At 48.9% G+C, this 24,938-nt stretch overlaps 8 protein-coding genes across 8 annotated transcripts; 5 read left to right on the forward strand and 3 right to left on the reverse strand.

Moving 5' to 3' along the window:
- Positions 1-1,454: 1,454 nt before the first annotated feature.
- Positions 1,455-3,412, reverse strand: ilv3B (putative mitochondrial dihydroxy acid dehydratase; the record flags this gene model as incomplete). The annotated part of the gene is made up of 3 exons (XM_026762741.1): positions 1,455-2,908; positions 2,980-3,193; positions 3,263-3,412. The coding sequence occupies 3 exons, from the start codon at positions 3,410-3,412 to the stop codon at positions 1,455-1,457; spliced, it is 1,818 nt and encodes a 605-aa protein (XP_026618220.1).
- A 684-nt stretch (positions 3,413-4,096) lies between these two features.
- Positions 4,097-5,671, reverse strand: CDV56_109151 (pex2/pex10/pex12 family protein; the record flags this gene model as incomplete). Its single annotated transcript, XM_026762770.1, has 3 exons — positions 4,097-4,972; positions 5,027-5,290; positions 5,363-5,671. 3 exons carry the CDS (start codon positions 5,669-5,671, stop codon positions 4,097-4,099), a joined length of 1,449 nt encoding a protein of 482 aa, XP_026618221.1.
- Positions 5,672-7,015: 1,344 nt separating this feature from the next.
- Positions 7,016-8,469, forward strand: CDV56_109180 (acid phosphatase PHOa; the record flags this gene model as incomplete). Its single annotated transcript, XM_026762799.1, has 3 exons — positions 7,016-7,201; positions 7,258-7,319; positions 7,374-8,469. 3 exons carry the CDS (start codon positions 7,016-7,018, stop codon positions 8,467-8,469), a joined length of 1,344 nt encoding a protein of 447 aa, XP_026618222.1.
- A 550-nt stretch (positions 8,470-9,019) lies between these two features.
- Positions 9,020-9,528, reverse strand: CDV56_109201 (uncharacterized protein; the record flags this gene model as incomplete). Its single annotated transcript, XM_026762820.1, has 3 exons — positions 9,020-9,161; positions 9,230-9,371; positions 9,432-9,528. 3 exons carry the CDS (start codon positions 9,526-9,528, stop codon positions 9,020-9,022), a joined length of 381 nt encoding a protein of 126 aa, XP_026618223.1.
- Positions 9,529-10,315: 787 nt separating this feature from the next.
- On the forward strand, positions 10,316-13,812 carry CDV56_109216 (putative importin 11; the record flags this gene model as incomplete). Its single annotated transcript, XM_026762835.1, has 7 exons — positions 10,316-10,480; positions 10,567-10,667; positions 10,723-10,860; positions 10,914-11,929; positions 11,990-12,462; positions 12,515-12,703; positions 12,757-13,812. 7 exons carry the CDS (start codon positions 10,316-10,318, stop codon positions 13,810-13,812), a joined length of 3,138 nt encoding a protein of 1,045 aa, XP_026618224.1.
- Positions 13,813-15,625: 1,813 nt separating this feature from the next.
- exg1 (glucan 1,3-beta-glucosidase) lies at positions 15,626-16,981 on the forward strand (the record flags this gene model as incomplete). The annotated part of the gene is made up of 3 exons (XM_026762884.1): positions 15,626-15,705; positions 15,756-16,147; positions 16,203-16,981. The coding sequence occupies 3 exons, from the start codon at positions 15,626-15,628 to the stop codon at positions 16,979-16,981; spliced, it is 1,251 nt and encodes a 416-aa protein (XP_026618225.1).
- A 3,970-nt stretch (positions 16,982-20,951) lies between these two features.
- Positions 20,952-21,925, forward strand: CDV56_109318 (protoglobin family protein; the record flags this gene model as incomplete). Its single annotated transcript, XM_026762937.1, has 3 exons — positions 20,952-21,093; positions 21,148-21,421; positions 21,493-21,925. 3 exons carry the CDS (start codon positions 20,952-20,954, stop codon positions 21,923-21,925), a joined length of 849 nt encoding a protein of 282 aa, XP_026618226.1.
- Positions 21,926-23,276: 1,351 nt separating this feature from the next.
- Positions 23,277-24,934, forward strand: CDV56_109337 (aldehyde dehydrogenase; the record flags this gene model as incomplete). The annotated part of the gene is made up of 4 exons (XM_026762956.1): positions 23,277-23,743; positions 23,818-24,211; positions 24,270-24,712; positions 24,787-24,934. 4 exons carry the CDS (start codon positions 23,277-23,279, stop codon positions 24,932-24,934), a joined length of 1,452 nt encoding a protein of 483 aa, XP_026618227.1.
- Between the last annotated feature and the right edge of the window lie 4 nt (positions 24,935-24,938).

Consider the following 24,938-nt stretch of genomic DNA (forward strand, 5'->3'; position numbering starts at 1 on the left):
TATACCTTGGATCGGAAGCGCTGGCGATCGGGCCCAGATGCGAGAGTCCAGAGATCCCCCTGCCCTTGAGGGCTCATGCGGTCATTCACCGACCTTCAAAGGCCCACAGTTACTCAGAACCAGCTATTAAGCCGCTCAAAACGGGGCTCCCAACCAACTGGAACGACGTGGATGTGTTCTGGAATGCGATTTGGACGTCAAAAGGACGGAGTACGGATCCTCCTTGGCGAATAGCCACTTGATGGATCAATAATGGGGCGACGAGGCGGTCGATCAGGACGATTTGCGATTGAGCAGGAAGGATAGGACCAATCTATGTGCCTTGGATTTCGCAATAAGAATCATGAGGTAAGGGAAGTGGAGAGCCTCGTCGTTACCCCAAAGTGAGGGCGTTTGAAGAATTGACCAATGATCGCCAGAATTCCACCACGTTGACCTTTAAAGTGTCCTTAGACGCACCAGAGGGATATGACACCTCCACCGTTTGAGCCAAGAACAGCAGGGATGGATCTCCTGGATTGCCCCCAAAGTCCGGAACTTTGCTTGCCGTAAACTTGGAATTGCGGTGCGTATTTGCGAACCAAGAGCGCCGGAACGATTTAAAGTACTTTGTTTTCAGATAACGAAAATATCAGCGTGACATGTATCGAATCTTATTCGTCCTTCTCGAGTACACTGGAAATCTTGAGTAGAGTGTCAGTAACAATCGGCACAGATTGACGCATAATATTGTTACAAGAAGTGATGGATGACAAAGTTTTGCGACGAAAAATTGCAGCATACCTCGACGACTCCGGAAAGGATCCGACGCTGGCATAAAAATATGCTTCTCGATTGCGAGAGAGACAGAGTAAACGAAAGCAGTTTCCCGTCTCCTTGCTTGTTTGGAATGCCCAAATTCGATGTATGGAATTACCTATGATTGCCAATGTGTCACCAAAAGCAAAGGAAGCCTGGATCATGGATGACTGCAGAATGTTTAGCCTGTTAGAGGGTCGGGACGAGCACCGTGGCGGTCGCAAAGGCGGCGGATGAATCATCCACTCCCCCGCCCACTCATGGCGTCAGCCTGCAGCCCGTGGCGGCACTAGTGGACTAGCAGCGATAGCTTCCCTTTGATCTTCTAGACTTGATCATCTGTCTACGGAGTACATTGGAGATAGAAAGCATGCTCATGAATCCTGAACATGATTTGGTCGATGTATCAGGAATCACAAGAGCAGGAGCTCAGGAGTTGAGACATCTTTGGGAGTCAGGAGAAAACTGACATTCCCTGTTACCTATCACAGACCGTTTCAGAATATCTGGATGGCTGTGCTTGTTGCAAGCATCACAAATGGCTAGAGCATTACATTAGGCTTTTGTCAATCATGAAAATAATTTCTCAGTTGAGATCATCTCCGAAAGCTGAAATCTTCCGTTCCAGTACAAAGTACGTACTGTCTTGGGCGGGCCTAGAACAGATCGGTCATTGCACCATGAGAGGCATCCCCAACCAACCTTGTATACTTGGCGAGCACACCACGTGTGACATGAGGCGCTGGGGGCTTCCACTCTTTCAATCGCTGCTGGATTTCCTCATCTGAGACATGCATGTTGATTGTGTTGGTTTCAGCGTCGATAGTAATCACATCGTCATCGCGAACAATGGCAATGGGTCCTCCGACCGCAGCTTCCGGGACAATATGACCCACGATGAACCCATGACTAGCCCCTGAATATCTTCCATCTGTGATTAGCGCCACGTTGTTGAGCTTAGCTCCCATCAGCGCCGCACTGGCTTTGAGCTGCTCCGGCATGCCTGGTCCACCCTTAGGTCCCTCGTAGCGGACGATGAGCACCAGGTTTTCGCCTCGAGGAATCTTGCCTTGGGTCAGAGCATCGTTGAGCTGACATTCTTTATCAAAAACACGTGCTTTGCCTGTGAACTTGGTGCCCTCCTTGCCAGTGATCTTGGCCACCGCTCCACCAGGCGCCAGGTTTCCACGCAGAATCTGCAGGTGGCCAGTCGCCTTGATTGGGTTGTCCAGAGGGCGGATAATGACTTGGTCCTGAGGTAGAGATGGGAAAGATGCAACATTCTCGGCCAAGGTCTTGCCGGTGATCGTGGGGATGTCGCCGTCAAGAAGGCCCGCTGCGATCAGCAACTTCTGCACAGACGGAATACCTCCGATATCGTACAGATCTGCCATGTAGTACTTCCCACTGGGGGCCAAGTCAGCAATGAATGGGATCTTGTTGCTGACCCGTTGTATATCATCCAGGGTCAGGTTCACATCAGCCGTCCGAGCCATGGCAAGGAAGTGCAAGACACCATTGGTACTTCCTCCCAGGGCCATCGTTATGACCAGCGCATTCTCGAAGGAACGTTTGGTCAACAGATCCCGAGGCTTGATGTTCTTCTCCATGCAGATCTTGATGGCTTCTGCCGCTTTAACACACTCTCGCATCTTCGATGGCGACGAGGCAGGCGTCGATGATGATCCTGGCAGTGAAAGGCCCATGGACTCAATGGCTGTGGCCATTGTGTTTGCAGTGAACATGCCTCCACATGCGCCCGCAGTGGGACAAGCATGTCTCTCAAGGTCGTCCATAATCTCATCCTTGTTTTTACTGGTATCGCCCCCATCGTCCGGCTGACGCAAAGTATCGTACGCATAAGCACCGGCCGCTTCAAAGCAAGTCGACACACTGATGCGCTTTCGCAGCAGGTTAGAGTATCCAACTTGAATCGATCCACCGTAAATCATAATCGAAGGCCGATTGTGTCTTGCCATACCCATCACAACTCCAGGCATATTCTTGTCGCATCCAGGAATAGCAATACAGGCGTCATGATACTGCGCACAAGTCACAGTCTCGACACTGTCGGCAATGATCTCACGCGACTGGAGAGAGAATCTCATGCCTGTAAATTCATGTCAGGAGTGTCTCACGCAGACATTGTAGTACTGCTCCTCAAGCTCCGAATCGACTCACCCTCGCTACCCATTGAAATGGCATCCGAAACTCCAATGGTATTATACTGCCAACCGATCATGCCCTGATCCGTGACGGCCTTCTTCACCGTCTTGCCCAAGTCCAGCAGATGCATATTGCAGGGATTTCCCTCCCACCAGACGCTGGCAATACCCACCTGGGGACTCTTCATCATTGCATTGCGATCCGGAATTCCCGCAGCAAAGAGCATAGCCTATCCAGTCATACAAGAGCAGATTGTTAGCCCGCACAGTCCGTAAACAGCTCAGTGATGGCAACAAACCCGAGCACCAGGAAAGTCATGGCCCCGAGTGATATAAGATGAATATCTGTTCAGCGCAGGGGTGCCATCCTCATGCTTTGCATCGTCAGGAAGACTGGGGAAGTTGATATACTTGGCTTCGCCCTGGGTGTTGGACGACGTGGAGTCCATGGTTCGATGGCAGGAATTGGTATGATTCAAAATACTCAGTCGATCGAGAACTTGTGGGGATGAATAGGGTATGGAGTGTATAACTTGTCTATGAAAGTGAAATCATGACAACCACACGAAAAGCCAAATATTATGTGCGGTTCAAATCCGAGCTGCCGTTGACTACTTGTACCCCTCAACCTGAGGAGATCGGAATTGGGTCCTCTCTCCGCCTGGTGGGGTCGGTGATCACTCCGGTGCGGGGTGGAATCAGTCAATCATCTGCAGCAGATTTAGGATCATTTCTCGGGTACCTTTACCTAGCTTCGGGTTGATTGCCTTTCATTTCAAGGCCTGTGATTTGTTGGGTTGGGTGCGTATAAGCTGGTCCGGCAGGTTGATCATAGTGTAAAGTAGCAATAGCATGCTCAAAACTTGAGCTGCCCGTCTCGCCATGCAAAACGAATTGCGTATGGGGATATAGGACAGTACAGACAAACCTTTGTACTAGGCTTGGGCAAATGATGTATTTCTGGGTATCTGTCAATGAGGGACAGGCCCTGTATCCGACTCACCACTAGACTAGCGCACAAAAAAAAAGAGAAGATTATGCACGCTGCCTGCCAGCCAGCAGTGGCAGCTTATATACAGTTTGTGAGCTACCAGAAAGCTCACATAAAAAGTAGACAAAATATATGCCATGTCTCACGCGGATTCCTTGACTTCCTCGTCCGATTTGACCTCCGCGTCATCCACCGATTCCTTGTCTATTTTGGACCACTGGCCAGAGTGGTCCAATGCCTCGTCCTGACCGACTTCTTGCGAGGAGCCTAACTCCTCGGCAAGAGTTTTTGGTACCTGGCCAGATACGAAGTCCTGTGTATCTGCATCTTCATCCATAGCAAACCCCACAATTTTTCCGGAGGTTGACGGAGGTCGAACTTCTTCAAGGACGTCGCCATTCCATGGTTTGCACTTTTTGACGATCTCGCCGCAACGCAGACAGACCCAGCCTTCTCCTTCCTCTCCTTCCACCTTCTGCACAAGGCAAACAAAGCAGTATATGCAGCTGCAAGGGATCGCCTCGTAGGGATTTGTGATGTCTGTCTGTGCAGACCCGACGATACCCCCGGCCGACATTGCAATGATTTCGTTTTCCGAAGTGGAAGCAGGATTTTGGTCTTTGTAACATATAGCACACGTTCGCTCTGGGAGGAACGTCAATTCTCCCCGCTTTTCTACCTCATCTTCATCGTCACCCTTTGATTTGATGGCGGATATCGTCTTCCGCCATGCTCTAGATAGCCACCGCCGCCAGCGACTGATTCCAACAAGGGGCAATAGGAAGAGAAGGAACTCAGTGAAGGCGTGCCATACGAGTTGCCGATTGAGGTATTCAAAAGACACCTCGCGAGCAGACTGAGCTGATGGAGGGGTAAGGCGTATGCGAAGGATTCGGTCGACTAATGTCCGGTATCGGCCGTTCACCAGGAAGACGAGGAATGAAACAAAGGCTGCGATTGAGTGCGTTGTAGAGACTAAATCCGTGAGCCGAGCTAGCATTCGAACCTCCCGCGATGGCTCGTTCAGTCAGCACAAAACTAGATAATTTCCCAAATATGTTCGAGATCATACCTCTTCGTAACCGCCTTCTTGGCTGATCAACCAAGACTCCCATTTCTCCCAGGCGTAGCGACCACCAACCGTGAGGAAGCCATATAAGATCTTTTGCCATTTTGTAGGAGTAGAATGAACGGGCCCTTTGCTGCGACTGTCGACGTATCGCAATCCCTGCAGGGCAGCACCGTACGAGGCATTGTGATCCCATATGGAGAGTTTGAACAAAATTGCACGCAGGACGAATTGGATTTCGTGAGACCAGTCTTCCCGTGATTGAGGCTAGCAAAACATCAATATGATTAGCGATTTTGAAATTGGTGATTGGGCAATTGCGACGATATGAGGCTATACCCCGAAGTACTTCAAAGCATCCCCAACCTGTCCCTTAAGCAGCCCCAGCAATTCTTCATCGAGGAGCTCGGCATCAACTTGCCCAACACGGAAGGCAGGTCTGCTTCCTTCTCGCCCCTTGATAGAGTTCCATAACGTGAGGCCGGATTGTGGGATTCTGTTCAACGGGTACGGTAGTCGGCTGAGCGCTGGATGATTCAGCGGTGATGCCCGCTGCTGTTCCGCCAGTCGGTTGCGAGCTTCGGCCTCACGCAAGCGACGACGTTCTAAGACTCGTTCCTGAGCAGCGGCAAAATTTGTCGAGCTCATCGTACTACCATCGTGCGCGTGCTATGCTATTAGGAAGGAGCAGGAAGGGAAGAGTGTAGGTTAATGCGGTAATCAAGGCGTTGGTCGGTTCCCCAGACGGACATTGGAACCTGCCGAGGTTGAAATAAGGCACGTGACTTTACCATCAGTCCTCAATTCACCATACAACAGTGAGGAAGGACATTTTGCCATGAAGTCAACATTTATTGTTCTGGAAGTATGTTCTTTATCACCTGAAGCCATGTAATGGTTCTTGCTTTTGAATGTTGAGAGTTTTCGCTCCATTTGATTCGATACTTTTATGTTTCTTTCAAATGAATATATTGCGAGATTATCTCACTCCTACCTACGAAGCATTTGACTTGACACAGAAGCATAAAAACCATGTACCATAGATCCTCGTACAGAGTAGCACATTCACTATGTAGGCGCCTTGATACAAGGTATGATAAAGATGCATTTCGATGAAACTTCCAAAAAAGCTTGCTTGTAGTATGGAATACTTCCGAGGCAATTGCTTCTGTTGCCTTCATTATTATTATTAGCTGCACCTAGCCTCCTACGAGCAGTCAAAACCGCAAATTGGGGGCAGCAATATAGATACTCTCGGTCTCGGATCTCGGATTATTCTTGCCGAGATGTAACAGTGGCCCCATAGCGCCATATGAAAGCCTGTCTTAGTTCATTGGACTCCAAACCCTGCTATTTTGCTCTCCAAGGTACCTGGCTGTTCGTTGCTTTATCCTCTGAGGTATAACAATTCAAGCACGTGCTGGCTTCTACCTCAAGATGAGTCTCCATTCGAACATGGTCAGGCCAGGCTAAGTCACGCTAAGCCTTAACCCCAGTCATTTGTTGACCAATGAGAAGTACTCATTCATTTTCGGCCCCGCGTTACAGATCCACTTGTGATGTCTTGACTATGTATTAGTTTGATCGGTGGCTTTGGAGTATCGACCATGTCGAAAGGATCGCTTCCGAAGTGCCAACAGAGATATGGTTGCTCCATTGTTATCAATTATGATCAGTGAATACTAGGTAGCCATCGTCATTGCATCCTTGCTTTTTCCGCGTCGAATCAGACGAGCTCCGCTGGCCGCGTGGTTACAATCGCTGGCACCTTCTACTCCTTGTTTCTCATTAGCTTGTCATCTCGGGCCAGGATATCTCGTGGTTTTTGACGCAACAAATTCCGAACGTGCTGACCGCGTGTGGTAATTATTTTTTTTGATTGCCGTGCCCACATATATAAAGCTGTCAGATCATCTCTGTCTCCGAAATCTTCTCACTGTTGATCATTGCCTCGTTGTTCTTCTCCTCGTGCGTAGGAAACAGATTTTCAAGATGAAGTCTTCCGTCGCAACTTTACTTGCCACTGCCTCTCTGGCCTATGGTCAGACTGCTACTGAGAAAGAACCTTCTCTTTCTGCGATAGAATCTGCTGCAGCCTCCATCCAGCCTTACTCCCCTGTTTCGAACGTTGAGGGTGTTGCATTCAATCGCTTCTTTCAAGTGTGGCTTGAAAATATTGTATGTGATCAGCTCTCACTAGTCAGAAAACCCATGTTCGGAGCTGATCTCAGAAGGACTACGAGGATGCTGCGGCAGACGCGAACATGAAATGGCTGGCCTCGCAAGGAATCCTGCTGTAAGTACTCACATCGGCCATTCCCTCTTGACTTGGGACTAAGTCCACCAACAGCACCAATTTCTATGCAGTCACGCATCCTTCAGAGCCAAACTATTGCGCTGCTGCCGGAGGCGACACATTCGGCATGGACAATGACAACTTCAACCAGATTCCTGCGAACGTTTCTACTGTCGCTGATCTCCTGGATACCAAGAACATTGCTTGGGGAGAGTATCAGGAGCACATGCCTTACCCTGGATTCCAGGGTTTCAACTATTCCAACCAGCAGACCCATGCCAATGACTATGTGCGCAAGCATAACCCATTGGTCTTGTATGACTCTGTCACCAAGAACAGCACTCGTCTGCGCCAGATCAAGAACTTCACCAGCTTTGAGGATGATCTGGCCAACAAGAAGCTTCCTCAATGGGCTTTTATCACACCAAACATGACCAACGACGCCCATGACACCAACATTACATTTGGAGCCAAATGGGAGCGTAGCTGGATTGCGCCCTTGCTCAACAACTCGTACTTCATGAATGACACCTTGATCCTGCTTACCTTCGATGAGGATGACACTTATGCTAAGAGCAACAAGATCTTCAGTGTTCTGCTTGGTGGAGCTATCCCTGATAAGCTGAAGGGTACTCAGGATGATACTTTCTATACCCACTACTCAGTCATTGCTTCCGTGTCCGCGAACTGGGGCCTTCCTTCTTTGGGAAGATGGGATTGCGGCGCGAACATCCTTGAGATCGTGGCAAACAAGACGGGATATGTCAACTACGACGTCGATACAACTAATCTCCGCCTCAACGAAACCTACCCTGGTCCCATGTCAGCGGGCGAATACTCGAAATACTCCTCTGCCTGGCCGAACGCCTTGACCAGTGGCAACTGCTCTGCTGGTCATGGTATTTTGGACATCGTCAAGGAGACCTACGCCAACACGAAGCCAACATACAACTACACGAGCCCCTTCCCCTATGACACTGCGAGTGACTACAACACCAAGGTGACTGCCACCAAAAAGAATGCCACCGGCACACAGAAGGGTTCTTCTTCCTCCTCTTCATCCGCCAGCCCCAACGCCGCTGTTTCCGCTGTCGCTCCTACAGCCGGTGTCACTGGTCTCCTCTTGGGACTCGCGCTGAGCCTGCTTTAAATTGCCAACGACATGATTTTTACTGAAGTCATGCTCTGGGTAAATATTGGAATGAGAATGGAAGCAGGAAAACGGCCTGGACAGATGAATCTGACCCTAAAAACGAAGATCTGTACATGTGTAACTATAAAACTTATGGATTGACGATGCTCAGTAATAAAAGATGATGCTTTTTCTTTCGGCCTTCAGATAGAAATCACGAGTTCTGTTCTGACCTTTTTTTATCCTAGAATATTGTTCAAGGTTCGGTTTAAGTTTTGATAGAAACAGCTTTCAAAATACCTTACAAACCCCAAAGAATAACCGGAATGCCTAATCAGCTGAATGACAGAGCAATTCAACCACGTAATTTTAAGTGAGGCGCCTCAATACATATGAATTGTAGATCAGCAGCTCAGATTCCCGTTTTGTGTCCATTCGGTACGTTGTTCGACCTTCACAATATCTTAATGTTTGTCCCATAAATAATTGTACATATACATCATTAGGATTGGATGAATCTACCGAACAAGCCCTTCGCTCTTCATATCTTGAGGTTCCGAGTCCATCTTCACCTTATCTTCCGAACAAGTCCTTCGCGCTTCATATCTTGGAGGTTCAGAGTATCATCGTCACCAGGACGACGTTCCGAGTCTATCCTCACCTTATCTTCCGGGCCACCAGGCCCTTGGAAGTGGCCGGCCTTCGAAATTCTGCCGCGGAATGCAGGTCAGTCATTGAACAAGTAACGGAACTTCCTTTAGCGGAGTCCTTGTCTCACCTGCCACGGTCATCTCGGCTGCCGCCCTCATCTTCGGGAATTGGTTTACGATCGCTGCTGGAAGCGCCAGCTTCTCTGCCGGTCTTGATGCCGGTTTCCCCGAACTTCTTGTCGACCATTTCGTTCACACCAGACTCGACAGCTTCATAGAGATCAGCCTCATGGCCAAGTCGGTATGGACTTGCAAAGCTAGATGACATACTGGAATCGCTCTTAGAACCAAGACCCTGCTTGGCCTGGTAGCTGTTCAAATCTTTTCCTGCCTCGTGGGCGAGTTTGACCTTGTCGTAATCGGACATTTTGGCTAATATCTGTAGTAGAGTATACGAGAGTTGTAGAGCAGGAATGTGGATAGAGTAGGCGTGTGCTGTCGACGTTGTTAGTGACAAGAATGGTCAGTCCCAGCATAAAATAGATATTTCAAGAAGGCCTGGGAGCTGATATCGTCCAGCATCAGGGACCTTGGGCTGCATTGCATCATACATCATACTACATCATGTCGATGTCACAGAACCCGCTGCCGAGACGAGCGCTCAGCTTTCTTCAAGTGGTTATTGTCCTCATCGTATGTCAATCACTTCAGTGAGTGGTAGTCGGGCCCACTTCTTTCGAGCAAGACACTTGTGCAGTTCCGAGTTGGAAACTGGCCATGCGACAACAGAAGTGTTGTAGTTCAGTCGGGGATGACTTCATAGTTCATCTGGACAGCTCAGCCCTAATTCAGCTTTCCAATACGGTCTAGCGCAGAGGGTCAAAACCTAGGGCTGTTTGGAGCGGAGGAATGATACTCCGTGGTCCAGCTTTAGAGTTGCGGGGACTTGTAGAGGAGTAAGTAGAAAGTAGAAACATTGTACAAAGACAGCTTCGTGGTTGGACCGTTCGAGTTTTTTTTAGCTTTCTTTCAGTTGTTTGCTTTTTCATCATCACACCTTTCTGTATCTCATTTCCGAAGCGGTAAATCGAAGTACTTGACCGGCCCTGAACATATGGCAAACTAGGTTTCTTGAAGTCCCCATCCTGGCTGAGAATTGGTTGGCATCTGCTACGATCGAAGTCAACAGCTGCCTTACTCCACCGTCACCAATTATGGCCCAGGTAGCTGAACTGCCTGGCGAGTCCAATCCGCTGAATCCTCAGAATTTGCTCCATGCGCTTGCACTCGCAGCCAGCTCAACGCAGCAGCAGGTGCAAACCGGTACCAAGCAGCTGCAACACTGGGAAAAGCATGAAAGTTACTTCACTCTACTTCAGGTACGTCGGTATCTTCCTGGCTCGATTCCTGCGCTTTCATTTTGGATACTTTCCGTCTTGGATATTGACTAAATTCTTTCTTTCAGGATGCATTCCTAGATCAATCGTTGCCCATCGAAGTTCGCTACCTATCCATCATCCAGTTGAAGAATGGCATTGATAAATATTGGCGGAAGACTGCGACAAAGTAGGTCTAGGTCATGGATACGGATATGTCAAGCCGATAGCTGACTTTCTCGAAGTGCCATCAAAAAAGAAGAGAAAGAGCAGATAAAAGTGAGGGCCGTACAAGCTGGGGTAATCGAACCCGCACCTCTGCTCGCCCTTCACAATGCTTTCATGATTGCCAAGATCATGCGCTATGAATTCCCCCAAGACTGGTCAGTGCCGTCTATTTTCCTTCGAGGAGGTTCATATTTCTGATATCTGTCAGGCCAGATGGAATCTCATCAATCATTGCCTACCTTCGCTCTTCAACCCAGCCCGGCGCCAACCCGTTGCAATTACCGCGGACCCTCACAATACTACTGCAAATAATCAAGGAATTGTCAACAGCTCGACTCCAGAGAACGCGTGCAAACCTTCAGTCAGTGGCACCAGAGATCTTCCACCTTTTGGTCAATATTTACGTGGAGAAGGTGAACAAATGGACCGTAATTTTGGACCAGGGCGGCGTCGATGAAGCGGCATTACTGGACGAGGCAGAGCAAAGTCTTGTCTGCCTCAAGGTTCTTCGGCGTCTGATCATTGCGGGATTCGAGCACCCCAATCGTGATAAAGAGGCTCAGAACTTCTGGCTCCTGACCCACACCCATTTCAGTCGGTTCTTTGCTATTGTCAATGGCCCCGTGCCTTTATTAGAGCAAGTCCAGAGGTCGATAGAGAAACATCTGCTCAAGTTGTCAAAACTCCATGTCGAGATGGCAAAGGAGCGGCCCGCATCATTCGCCTTGCTGCCGGACAGCATCCCCCTTGTTCAATCTTACTGGACCCTTGTTGTCAAACTCGGAGAAAACTACAGCCAGCTGGGAGAGGATGGTGAATCGGGCGGCAAGACACTCATGGAAAAGGTGGGGCTCAGAGCCCTTCTCTTGATCAGAGCTTGTTCCAAAATGGCATTCAATCCCGCTCAGACGTTCAAGTATCAGACCCCGCAAGACAAAGAGGAGAAACAACGGTCTATTGAACAAATAAAGTCGGAGCTTTTCACCCATGAATTCGTTGTCAGTGTCATGGAGCTTTTGGTTACTCAATTTTTCCGGTTTCGCAAAGCCGACTTTCAGGAATGGGAGGCTGAGCCGGAGGAGTGGGAAAGAAAGGAGGAGGATATTGCTGAGGCTTGGGAATTCTCCATTCGGTCGTGCTCTGAGAAGCTGTTTCTCGACCTGGTCATCCACTTCAAAGACTTACTGATTCCGCGACTGTTGAATGTCTTCTTTTCGTTTGCAAGTAAGTTCAAGTCGCCGAGGGTGGTATTTTATACACCACTGTTGACCGTTTCCCCTCCAGGTCCCGAAAAGCGTGACGTACTGCTCAAAGACTCTTTATACTCCGCCATCGGACTGGCTTCCGCAAGCTTAGAGCAGCAATTAGATTTCAACAGTTTTCTGGAGACAACGCTTGTCCCAGAAGTTCAAATCCAGGAACAGGGTTACAATGTCCTCAGGAGACGAATTGCCATCGTCCTTGGGCAATGGGTACCAGTAAAACCGGATGAGCTCAACAGGAATGCCATCTACCAGATCTTTCAGCACCTTCTAAGCAAACAGGATCCCCTGAATGACTTGGTTGTCCGCATCACGGCTGGTAGACAGCTCAAGAACGTGTTGGATCCATTCGAATTCTCCCCTGCCGGGTTCATGCCCTATGCCCAGTCTATTCTTCAGGATCTGATGTCTCTCATTCAGGAAGTTGAACTCCCTGAAACTAAGATGGGACTTTTGGAGAGCGTTCGTGTCGTGGTGGTGAAAATGGAGCATCATGTATGCACTCCTTCACCAACTGTGCTCAGTGAGTTTGCTAACTCTAGTTCAGATCGCGCCATTCTCGGACCAGATACTAGCTTTACTGCCTCCATTGTGGGAGCAGTCCGGCGAGGAGCATCTCATGAAGCAGGCCATTCTAACTTTAATCTCGTCCCTTATACATTCTTTGAAGCAGGACTCCATCAAGTATCACTCTCTCGTCTTACCCTTGATCAGCAGTTCGGTAGAACCAGGCTCTGTAAGACGTCCTCGTTTTTGGTCCTTGACCTCAAGCAACTAACCCAAAGATAGGAGACCCTGGTATATCTCCTTGATGAGGCTCTAGAGCTCTGGTCTGCGATTCTCACTCAAACACCTGCACCCGCGTCTCCCGAGCTTCTCGCGCTCATCCCTGCGTTATATCCTATTTTCGAAGCCGCTACGGACAGTGTGCCACAGGCCCTCCAAATCGCAGAGTCCTATATTTATCTCGCCCCCCAGGAAGTTCTTAGTGACCGAATCCGACTGCCCCTTCTCGTCTCATTCGAAACCCTCCTACAATCCACCACCCGGCAACGCCTTGGCGTTGTCCCTCGCCTCGTTGAGCTCATGATCCGCGGCGCTGAAGCCGTTGACGGAGGGAGTGAAAACACATACAACGTCATCACGCGCTCCCTCATTGACAGCTCATTCCTGCAATCTCTCCTGGAAGGTCTCCATTCCGCCCACGAAGCTAGTCAGACGACCGGTCCACGCCGCAAACCAACATCGGTCTACGGCGTGGTGGAGACGGATTACTTTTCCGTCCTCGCTCGCTTAGCCCTGGCATATCCTAAGATCCTTGTCACCGCCGTCTCCGCCGCCACGCAGACCCCCGAAGAACAGGTTCTCTCCTGGCTTCTCACGGAATGGTTCCTGCATTACGACAACATTGGCAGCGTGACCCAGAAGAAATTACACGCGCTCGCTCTGACGCAGCTTCTCGCCTTGAACGGCCCAGATACCCAGCCACCCACGTACATCCTCAACCACCTGCAATCATACATGAACATTTGGACGGATATCGTCACGGAACTTGCGGAAGGTGCCGAGGGTGATCCCAACGACCCCCGCAGCGGCGATTATCTCATCTACTGGAACAACGCGCCAAATGACAAGTACGATGAGCATGAGCCGCCAGAGAGCGAACGCCGACGGCATTGGGAAAGCTCGGATGTGATTCATAAAATCAACATTCGGGACTTTGTGCGCCAGCGTTTGCATTCCCTCATCGTGGGGTGCGGTGGCGAGCAGCGGTTCCAGGAAGAGTGGCTTCTCAATGTAGATCGTGAAGTGGTGGCTGCATTTGGGGCTTTGGGACTGTTTTAGCCTATTTCTTCGAACATTCTTGTCACATAATTCAGAATACCCCTATAGATGAATACGACCAATGCATAATTGATGCGACGCTACCAAGAGTCTATTTCAAATCAAGGATTGATCTGAGGAGAGGCAAGGAGACATAAGTGATAAAGGAAATCCACAAGAGACGACTCCTCATTTCTGGCGAGCACAACGGACTCAAACATGATAAACAATCTAGATTCCCATCAAGAGAGCACTAAAAAATCCCGCGTCGATGATTCATCTGCAATACCGATCAAGAATCACTGCAGCTTCCCAACAGGAAAAAAAAAAAAAAAAGTCAAACTCGGTGAAGCCTGAAGTCGCCAGCTTGATCACCTCGTCGTCCCTGCAACGACTCAAAGTTGATTCCCTCATGTGCATGTTGTTAGTTCCTGAGGCTGATGGCGTACATGTAGAGGAAGTCAGGGTCGCTGATTGTCTCAGGTCAGATTCGATTAAGCTCTCCCGTACGGAGTACAGCCAAAGCCCAAATTAGGAAAGGGAAGAGAAGAACGAAGTTATACATTAGTCTCCGTTTGCTCATTTCGGTGGCCGAAGCATAGGTCCAAACCACCTGACTTGGGTGGAATTTTAAAAAGGATTGTTTAATACCTAGTGATACTTCATGTATCCTAATTGCATATGGCGGAGATTTTGCACCTTGTGTGACTAAGGTAGCCCTGTGTATAGTTCAGTACGTGGCATTATTACTGCAGGTCCCTAATTTGGGTGCCAGCAAGCTTGTTTGATGGTAATCTCAATACATACACTGTCCACCACGTGCTTATCTGCATCCGTCCAACAACATTCTTGACGACTATCAATCTTGTCCTTAGATGACTATGTCAAACAACTTATCTGAGGTTTTTGGGACGTCCGTCTCCGGATGCAGCAATTCATGAGCTAAATCACACGATCGTGTACATCAGACACTGTGAAGGCCTCGAAAGCTTTTGGCAACATCATCGCCAATATGACGGGAGCCCTCTTTCCTCGAGGCTCCGAAATCCAGCTAGTTGATTTTTCAATTGCTCCAGCTAATGCTGGACCCCTCGCGCATCGATGAGTTGTTCATGAATATGACAAGTGTAGATGTTATTGAAGCGCAGGATATTTCCTGCATTGATCTTGCTTCAAGGATGCTCCTTCCCCACGTTCATGAACCCCAGACTGGCCACTGATTCACAACAAACATAAGAATCACTCCGCTGAGCTCCACTACTTCATCGAGATCATCCTCTCTCCACACAACTCACACGCTCTTTTTGTTTGAGAATGCTTCATCCCACTTTCTGAGCATCGTCTGAGGCCTAATCCGGAAGAGCTTCGCTCATAGCTTCTACCTACCAATGCTACTGGCTCGTACGTGGCAAGTCCAGAACCTCGACGATCCAAGACAGGGACAAAGCCTTTGTATCTTCTCCAGTTATAACTCTATTACTTACCATTATTGTTATTCTGTCGCTCTTTTGTTGTGAACATTCCGTTTTCGGCTCGACTGATTCCGCATTCAACGCCCACCATCAGGCACACAAGCAACACCAGATTCGTGCAATTTGCGGCCAGCATACTGAGCCTTGGCGTTACTCGAACTGCACGCTTCTTGTCAGAAAGATCGGTTTCATTTGAAGCTGTGGCTCCGATCTGCATGCGGCCGACAGACAACCAGTGCTTTCAGCAAAGGTATACTTAAAGCAGGGGATTTCCATTCCTTGAGCACATCTTTTCGTCAACAGTCATTCTCTTTCCCAGCCTCCCCATTTCATTACAGTGAAGCAATTGTCGTTTCAAGAAAATGATCTTCAAATTCTCGCAGAAGGCGCTCGTGGCGCTATTCCTCGGGACCGGCCTGGCCGGAGCTGCACCTTCCAAATTGTGAGTCTTCGTCACAAACGCTTGACAGAGATTTACTGACTGTACTCTAGGCGCATTGTGTCGCGAGCTCCCACATTCGACTACGACGGCATCGTCCGCGGTGTCAACATTGGTGGCTGGCTGGTACTTGAGCCATGGATCACGCCTTCGATCTTTGACAACGCTGGAGATGCTGCTGTTGACGAGTGGACGTTGACCGCTACTCTGGGACAGGATCAAGCCAAGGCTGTTCTATCTCAACATTGGTCGACTTTCATCACTCAGGATGACTTCAATCAGATTGCTCAAGCGGGTATGAATCACGTCCGTATCCCCATCGGGTACTGGGCCGTGAGTTCTCTTCCCGACGAGCCATATGTGAATGGTCAGCTGGAATTTCTCGACAATGCAATCTCCTGGGCAAGGGATGCTGGCCTGAAGGTTTTGATTGATCTTCATAGTGGTAAGTGGCGAAGAGTTCCTACTCTCATGCGAAGCTGACCTAGCATCGGAAACAGCACCGGGATCCCAAAATGGCTTTGATAACAGCGGACGCAAGGGACCAATTACCTGGCCGCAGGGCGATACCGTTGCGCAAACCGTGGACGCCTTTCAAGCTCTGGCTGAGCGTTACTTGCCAGAAAGCGACGTGGTTGCGGCCATTGAAGCTCTTAACGAGCCCAACATCCCAGGCGGAGTCAGCGAGGCTGGGTTGAAAGATTACTACAACCAAGTTGTGGATGCTGTGCGCCAAATCAATCCAGACACTGCCGTTTTCCTGAGCGATGGCTTTCTGTCGACGGTATCCTGGAACGGATTCAAGACGGGTGAGGGTGTCGTCATGGATACCCACCACTATCAAATGTTCGATAATACTCTGATCAGCCTGGATATCAACGGCCACGTGAAGTCTGCATGCGACTTTGGCGGTCAAATCAAGGGGTCGGATAAGCCAGTTGTTGTTGGTGAATGGACAGGCGCTGTCACTGACTGCACGATGTACCTGAACGGCAAGGGTGTTCCCACGCGCTACGAAGGAGAGTACGCCAACAACCCGAAGTATGGCGATTGTGGAGGCAAGTCTCAAGGCTCGGTGACAGACCTTTCCGATCAGGAAAGAAATGATACTCGACGATTCATCGAGGCCCAGCTCGATGCCTACGAAGGAAAGAATGGCTGGCTGTTCTGGACTTGGAAGACCGAGGGGGCACCCGGATGGGATATGCAGGACTTGCTTGCCAACGGGGTCTTTCCCAGTCCTCTGACGGACAGGCAGTTTCCGAACCAATGTGTCTAAGCTTCAAGAACATTCTTAATTTTTTGGATAGTCATTTCCATCACTAGAGCATATCTCACCAATGCAGTTTACCAGGTTCTCTAAACTGAAAATTCTTTTATTGGTGATATTTGATTCTTCTGAGAATATTGGTCATAAAATGAATTCCACAATGATCAATCAGCAGGATATTGGTTGATAGGGATGAACGGCGGCAATATGTTGATCAAAGATATCTCGCACTCTCTGTGTTGATGGGTAGTTTTCACCTTTGAGCAGAAGTCAACCCCTGGCTTGTGCCTCAGGCGTCAAGGGCAGGTCGGTCTGCCGACCTAGATACACTGAGTCCCAAGTGCTCCTCAATTCTAACGACTATGCAGTTACCGAGAAAAGTGCGAGAGAACATCCAAACTTGAGTGTCGAAAACCTAGAGCTCACTTTGCCGAGCATAGCTTCGTTCTAACTTCTCGCAGGAGTAAGAAAAGGGGATACAACGACGCCTTGACAGTTGGAGGGAATACCCACTATCAGTCATCAGAGGTGGGATATAGATTTCAGCCACACCGAGAAATAGACTATAGGTTCGGTAGGTATCTAATGGCTTGCGAAAGCAAAGGTGGGATTTGTGATACGTTTGATCGCCGTCTTCCTTATGCTTCTTAGACTACTGTTCAGTGTTCAGGACTGAATGGGGGCTATGATGGTTTCAGGCTGAGGGGTAAAAACACAGAGAGAGCACACATTCGACGCTATCCCTTCTGAAAAGGGGAATCATGTGTCTCTATCTGTGATCTTCGGGATGGCAAAAGTGTACTTGTGGGTATGATGGAAGAACGATGGAAGCAAGCTAGAAGAGCCCACTTTGAGGGCTATTGCGTGATTACATGGGGCCTCACTCTTGACTACACTTTCTTCAGAAGAGATCCCTGCATCCAAAGGGAATCATTCCCCGTGGCTGTGGCAGTTGATGATGAGGGCATCGACGACTTATCCCAGAAGACCAGGATAGTAAAGATACCCGAAGACCAAGGTGGAATTTGAAACCGGTGGATGAACCTTGAACTCTTCAGATATATGTTGCATATTGCATACGGGTTACTTGGCACAACTCGCTTACCTTGGTGTCTGCATGAGCCATGAGGTTGGGATGATCAACTTATCTCACCGCGTGGCTTCAAGCTTCGTGCTTACAGGATAGTCTAAAGATGTCCGGCAAGAGACTTGACGTTAGCAAGGATTTACTCAACCCCAGTGGCCTAGTCATTTTGTTTGTCTCAAGTCAACTGGCGCTCCAAGGCATGAATCAGCCTAGACCGATCTGCAGAATGTGGACGAATGAGATCTACATCGCCGCCAGCCACAACCAGATTCAGACCGTTGAGAATGTAGACGTGGAAGGTGAAATGGGCAGTTTGGGACGGCCGATCTCGCCGCCTCGAATCTCAATATCAGTGTCTGGACTTTGGAAATTGCAGATTTCCTAGGCTTCTGGCTGATATTGTGACTTTGTGATACTACCTTTCCTTGAATATGTGGTCAATTCGTTGGCAGATGAACAAGATGGCACTTGAACAAGATAACTATGGTACACGACTCGCTTGAGGGACGATTGCGATAGCCGTCAATCCCGATGTTCAGATGGAAGCCTGTGGTGATGTCTTCCTTTGAAGTTGGGATGTGCCCAGAGTGATAGCTCCGACGCTCACTGACAAGATGATTCAACATTCAATATCCGACTAATTAAAGTTGTCTGGCTATTTTAATGTCAGGATAGTCAGACGATAGCGGACAAATTCTCAGTCGCCATGATCTGCAGACTTGATTGCTTTGATATCGTAGCTAGCGAATTAACCATCAGAGGATGCATTTTGTTTTGTTATGTGGCTCCGTCAGGAGATTTCTTGCATATCTGATTGGATTGCGGCTGCTGTATTACCTATTATTATTATTGCTCTCCGTACCTCACAAGTTGTTTGTATCACATTCAATCCATATGCTTGAGATATTTGTTGGTCCATGACTAATAAGCTACAAGCTCATAGCTACACGGAATGAGATCTATATGCATGCAATGATCGTTCCACTGCTCAAGATAGGTAGTATCTGATGTGATGCAACAATACGGATACAGGAGAAGAATACCAAAGTCTCAGGAAAGTTACCAGTTACTTTGCGGAACCAGAACGGTCAACAACTTTTGACAGAACTTTAATTCTCTCCTGACTTCTGACGTCCCGCAGAATAGGTAAACAACATCAATTGACATGTTGATTCTCGCTTTTACCAAGCGACAGGACTCATTCAGGTCAAATGACGTCCTCTTTCTCGATTACCCCGTCATACGCCCGTCATCGGCGAGGTGAACCATCCCCGTCACTAAGTACGGAGTACACTAGATAATCTGACAGGTAAGACTCGGCCCACCGACATCATGCCATACTCGCTCCGAGTTATTGCTAAGTATAGGATAGCCGCCCACAACGGAGTGCTGTCTACGGAAATGGTGCACATCAATATGGGGCTTTCTCCATAGTGGGACGAAATTTTTTCCTTCTTTCTTTTCGTTCTAGCAGTAAAGGATCACACGACCTCGGGCTCTAAACTTCCAAGCAGTGCGCCCTTATCTGAGATATCGTTTGTCTTTGCCATTTGTGTATGAACTATTGGATTGGATAATACTGGCTATTGAGTCATAAGTTAGGGATTGAGATGCTTGGATGCGCCTATTCTGCTTCTAGATGGATCTAGATGCGCATCTTGATTTACCATAGTGGCTATCTATATGACGATGATGTTATTGTGGTTTCCACAGAACTATGGGCGAAATAGAGGACGATTTTCTGTGTGATCGACAGGTCTGAAACATAGCACGTAAGTAGTGTCAATATCTTGATGTGTATGGACTACGGACTGCGAAGTATCTGGGGGAAGGGAAGATGCCCAACATAGCCTCTGAGGAAACAGATCCTGGTTGAAAATGACACTGAGACTACATACTAATACTGCAGGCGTATGCAGCTGTAAACTCGGCCATTCGGCTCCGAATTGAGGCATGTATGCATGCAGACTCGGAATTCAACGGGTCAGTCGGCTGTGCTCTAGATGATGTTTAGAGTTTCTGAAGGTGTAAAAGTAAGTAAGCCTTTGCATTTGTGGGATTGGGTCTAGAATGTGACCTGGGATAAATCCTCAACGGCGTCTTCAGAAAGTGATGGTGTCTTTATAGAATTAGATTCATCATATTCTTTGTATCCATATGAGAGGTGTCTCTTGAGCCGTTAGGAGGTCATTTAACTACAGAGTACAACGGCCACTAAGCTCATCGGAAATCATAATCACTGAAATAAACGCCCCACGGTACCACGTGCTTCATGTCTCAAGCTCAGATAGATCCTGATGTCTACTGACTAAATCCCTTCTTGGATAAAATGAAGGATCATACCACTGCAAACCCACTTCTGGCAACCGCCCAAGTGTCCGCTCCAAGACAGAACGGACCAAGGGGGGAAGAAATTCATGAAGGTATCGGGATTTCAACCATCTCTGGTCTGATGATAGGTCCATTCTATTTTTTCTGAGCCATTTCCTAGCCTGTTTTTCGAAACCCTCTTCTGGTGAAATGATGCGATCAATTTCAGAACGGTTTCCGACGCCCGTGTGGAGTGCTCTCGGAGGAAGGATGACTATGACGGTCAAAAAATTGGGATCATGGCTCCAGCCATGTCATTCTTGAATGGGAATATAAGTTTTTTTCTTTCTGTCTCGAGGTGATTTGTCCCCGGACACTTGTATAAAGAGGAGACAGTATCTCATATCTACGGGTCGATACACTCTTTCAGTCTTCGATCCAGATCTATCCCATTTCTACTACGGAACACACTCCATAAAAGAAACTTCCTATTATCTTAACCACAGCCGTGACCGCAGTGGTTCGTGTCCGATCTCCATCCACATTTGTGTCACGTATCTCCGAGGAGAACCAACAGCAACCATGCAGGCGTCTGAAGGAAGGAGAAAGATGGAGGCTCTCCTTGAGGGTGGCCGTCCTGTTAAGCACGTGAGCCGAAAGGCCTTGTATACCAGACTCGAAGCTCGCATCAGCTACCTCAAAGACTTTCTCGACTTCAATTCCAGTATGTCATGTCTTCTTGCCAAAGTTCGCGCGATCCGAGCTAACGGGTGCACAGGTGACATTGAGGCTTTAACCACAGGCTCCAAGTACATCAAGGCTCTGATCCCCGCCATCGTTAACATCGTCTACAAGAAGCTCCTGGAACAAGACATCACCGCTCGCGCCTTCATCACAAGAGATACCTCCGATGAGACAACACACGTCGATGACTGGTACACCGAGAACAGCCCGCAGATCCAACGACGAAAGATGTTCCTGCGGTGGTACCTGACCAAGCTCTGTTCCGATCCGACCGAGATGGAGTTCTGGCGGTATCTGAACAAAGTCGGGTGAGCTCCTTCACTTTTCCATACATCTCTGTCTACCAGAACACAAAGAACAACCACTAACCCACAGCTAGAGTGATGCACTCCGGCCAAGAACGACGAGTCCCCCTCAACATCGAATACATCCACATCGGCGTCATGCTCGGGTTCATCCAAGACGTCTTCACCGAAGCCCTCATGTCCCACCCCACCCTCTCCCTTCAACGCAAAGTCGCTCTCGTCCGCGCCATCGGCAAGATCATCTGGATCCAAAACGACCTCTTCGCCAAATGGCGTCTCCGCGACGGAGAGGAGTACGCCGACGAGATGTCCGAGATCATCCTCGACGACAAGGAAGGCTACATCGGCGAAAAGAAGATCCTCGGCGACAGCAGCCCATCGCCGAGCTCCAGCGACGACGACCGCTCCAGTATCGCGAGCAGTGTGGCGCCGTCTGCGGCATCCGCGTGTCCCTTTTCGGATATGGCGAGGCCGTCTTCCGAGACGAAGATCTGGGCTGGACGGTGATGACGATGCTGATGCTTATGCTTGTTTTTTTCGCATTTGCGCTTCTGGATAGAATATAGAAACGCATAGATGGCGTGGTGGGGTTTCATACATATGCTTGCTTTCTTGTCAGTGTTGGTCATTTGTTGCATGCGTGGTGTTTGGGGTTTATTTATTTTGAGATATACAGTTGTTATATCCGCCTGAAAAGGCAGCACTCCGCTTCTGTTGATGAAAGACAATCAGTGGTCCTATATCTAATCATCATAAATTCTCAAGTATTCTGAACAAGCTTCTTTCATCCTCGACTTCTGCGATCGAGCGGCGGACGCTTGACATTGGATTTATGTCAAGGTTGCCTGTGTCCGCGGTTTACTGTACGTAGATTAGGTTAGATTCGGGCCAACCGAGTGGGACTGACAAGTCCCACGGCTTAGATTTGATGCGAGAACTCGTGGAGATCATGAGAAGAAGGGCACAATATCCCAAGCCGTGGCTGTATCTATCTCAAATTTGACTATCAAAGAGGCTTTGGAAGAAGGTACAAAGGGCAAGTCCAACGAAGAATTCCCCATTATTCCCCTTGTTACATTTTCTTAGACCTATGAACTTACAAGTATGCATGTCATGTCACTGCAAGCAAGTCTCAGATGCTACTAGTTGAAAAGTTGGCAAGGCAGGTGCAATAATGACTGGAGTTATCCACATAATACAGAATCCAGACAAAGCTATTACTGAACTAATTACAAACATAGTTTAGCCTACCTTTGCATGAGGGTTACAGTAACTACCTTAGTAGTAGTAGGCCCCAGATCTCATCCGAATCTAGTAACCAAACAGTGAACGGCTTCATATTGTTTTTTCTGGTGGACTTTGAGGGTGGTTTCTCATGTGTCTATGAGCTCAATGCTTCGTTTCCAGTGTGTGCTGTTAAGCTCTGTTACTCTGTCCCCGCTGACAGGTTAAACCTCACAGGGAGGAAGACAGATGGAGAATCGAACCATTAGTTGAAAGAAGCTTCCCAATTCCAACATGATCATCATATTGGTTCCGTCTTAAGTCTTGAATGGACGAGCGGTGTCGGTTTCTGTCCCCCACCTCACTACCGAACCAACCTCGAGCCTACGTGCTACCATTGGAGCAGCTCGCTACCCCCTCGGGTGTTGGAGAGATTCGGCTCCATACAATTCCCGACAGACGTTCCCCCTCACCCTCAACTGCCGTGTTCAAGAGGGCAAACTTCCGCAACGCGTCTCTTTTTCGTCTCCATCAAGTCCTTCTTTTCCGTCCTGTGATACTCCTCGACAATTTCTGTATTTCTCTCTTGTTATCATTTCAGCGTTCAATACCCGTTCCCAAGTAAACAATCAATATGGTCGCAAACGGTGCTAAAGGCGATTCTGCCGTTATCCCCCTAATCATCAATAACGAGTCCGTCGTAACGGAGAATATTTTCGATATCCATACACCCGCTACGGGCGAAGTGCTGCATCAATGCGCCGCCGCCTCGGTCGACGATGCCAACCGTGCCGTAGCAGCCGCGAAGGCTGCTTTCCCTGCGTGGAGCAAGATGAAGCCCTACGATCGCAGAGACATCCTTATGAAAGCCGCCGATATCATGTTCTCCAGAATTGAAGAATTGATTAAATATCAGATGGAGGAGACGGGAGCCGGGAGGATGTTCGCGGAGAAGACGTGTCTATTGGGAGCTGGATTTCTCAAGGACTTTGCGGCCAGAATCCCGTCGATTGAGGGCTCGGTACCATCGGTTACTCAGGACGGTGAGTGTGCGATGGTCTTCAAGGAGCCGTATGGGGTGATCTTGGGAATTGCACCCTGGTAAGATACCCTAACTCGAGTCTGCTTTTCTGGTTTCGCATTCGCATAGATATTGACGTTTTGGCTTTTGCCAGGAACGCTCCGTTCATTCTTGGACTTCGTGCCGTTGCGCTTCCTCTAGCTGCCGGTAATACCACTATCCTTAAGGGCTCGGAGCTGTCTCCCAAATGTTTCTGGGCGATTGGCGACATTTTCCGGGAAGCAGGTCTTCCCGCCGGATGCTTGAATGTCCTGTATCACAGAACTGCTGATGCGGCTGAGGTGACCACTGCTCTAATTGCCCATCCTGCTGTGCGCAAGATCAACTTCACCGGAAGCACTCAAATTGGTTCCATCATCGCTGCGACCGCTGGAAAGTATACCAAGCCGGTTCTCCTCGAGTTGGGAGGCAAGGCGTCGGCTATTGTTCTGGACGATGCGAACCTGGAGAAGGCTGCGTTCTGCTGCGCTCTTGGATCTTTCATGCATGTGAGTATTGGTTCGCAGACACCCTGGGATGTGTTCAGAAGGCTGACTTCAGAACCAGTCCGGTCAGATCTGCATGTCCACGGAGCGCATTGTCGTACAGCGCGCGATCGCAGACAAATTCCGTCAGCTTCTGGCTGAGAATTCTGAGAAGCTCTTCGGAAAAGCTGCACCAGCACCGGTGCTAGTAGCCTCGGCAGCTGTCAAGAAGAACAAGACGCTCGTAGCTGATGCGCTCTCCAAGGGCGCCAGCGTCCTCTTCGGCGATGCAAACGCCACGGAGTCATCTGATCACAGCCTACGGCCCGTGATTGTGGACAACGTCACCAAGGATATGGATCTCTACTCCACAGAATCATTCGGTCCGACAGTATCTCTCATTGTGGTGGATACTGAGGACGACGCTATTGCGCTGGCCAATGATACAGAATATGGCCTTACATCCGCAGTCTTCACTGACAACTTGTTCCGAGGTCTTAGGGTAGCAAAGCAAATCGAGGCTGGGTAAGTCACCTTTCCTTCAAGTATCAGTTTGCAAAAACACAGTACAGTTACTGATGTTCGCTGGCATCATTTAGTGCCGTTCATATCAACTCTTTGACTATCCATGACGAGCCCACCTTACCCCATGGCGGATGGAAGAGCAGTGGGTTCGGTCGCTTCGGAGGCGGTACTGCGGCCTATGACGAGTGGTTGCAGACGAAGACAGTCACCTGGGTGGAATGATTGA

The sequence above is a fragment of the Aspergillus thermomutatus genome (genome assembly GCF_002237265.1).
Source record: "Aspergillus thermomutatus strain HMR AF 39 chromosome Unknown NODE_11, whole genome shotgun sequence".
Lineage (NCBI taxonomy): Eukaryota > Fungi > Ascomycota > Eurotiomycetes > Eurotiales > Aspergillaceae > Aspergillus > Aspergillus thermomutatus.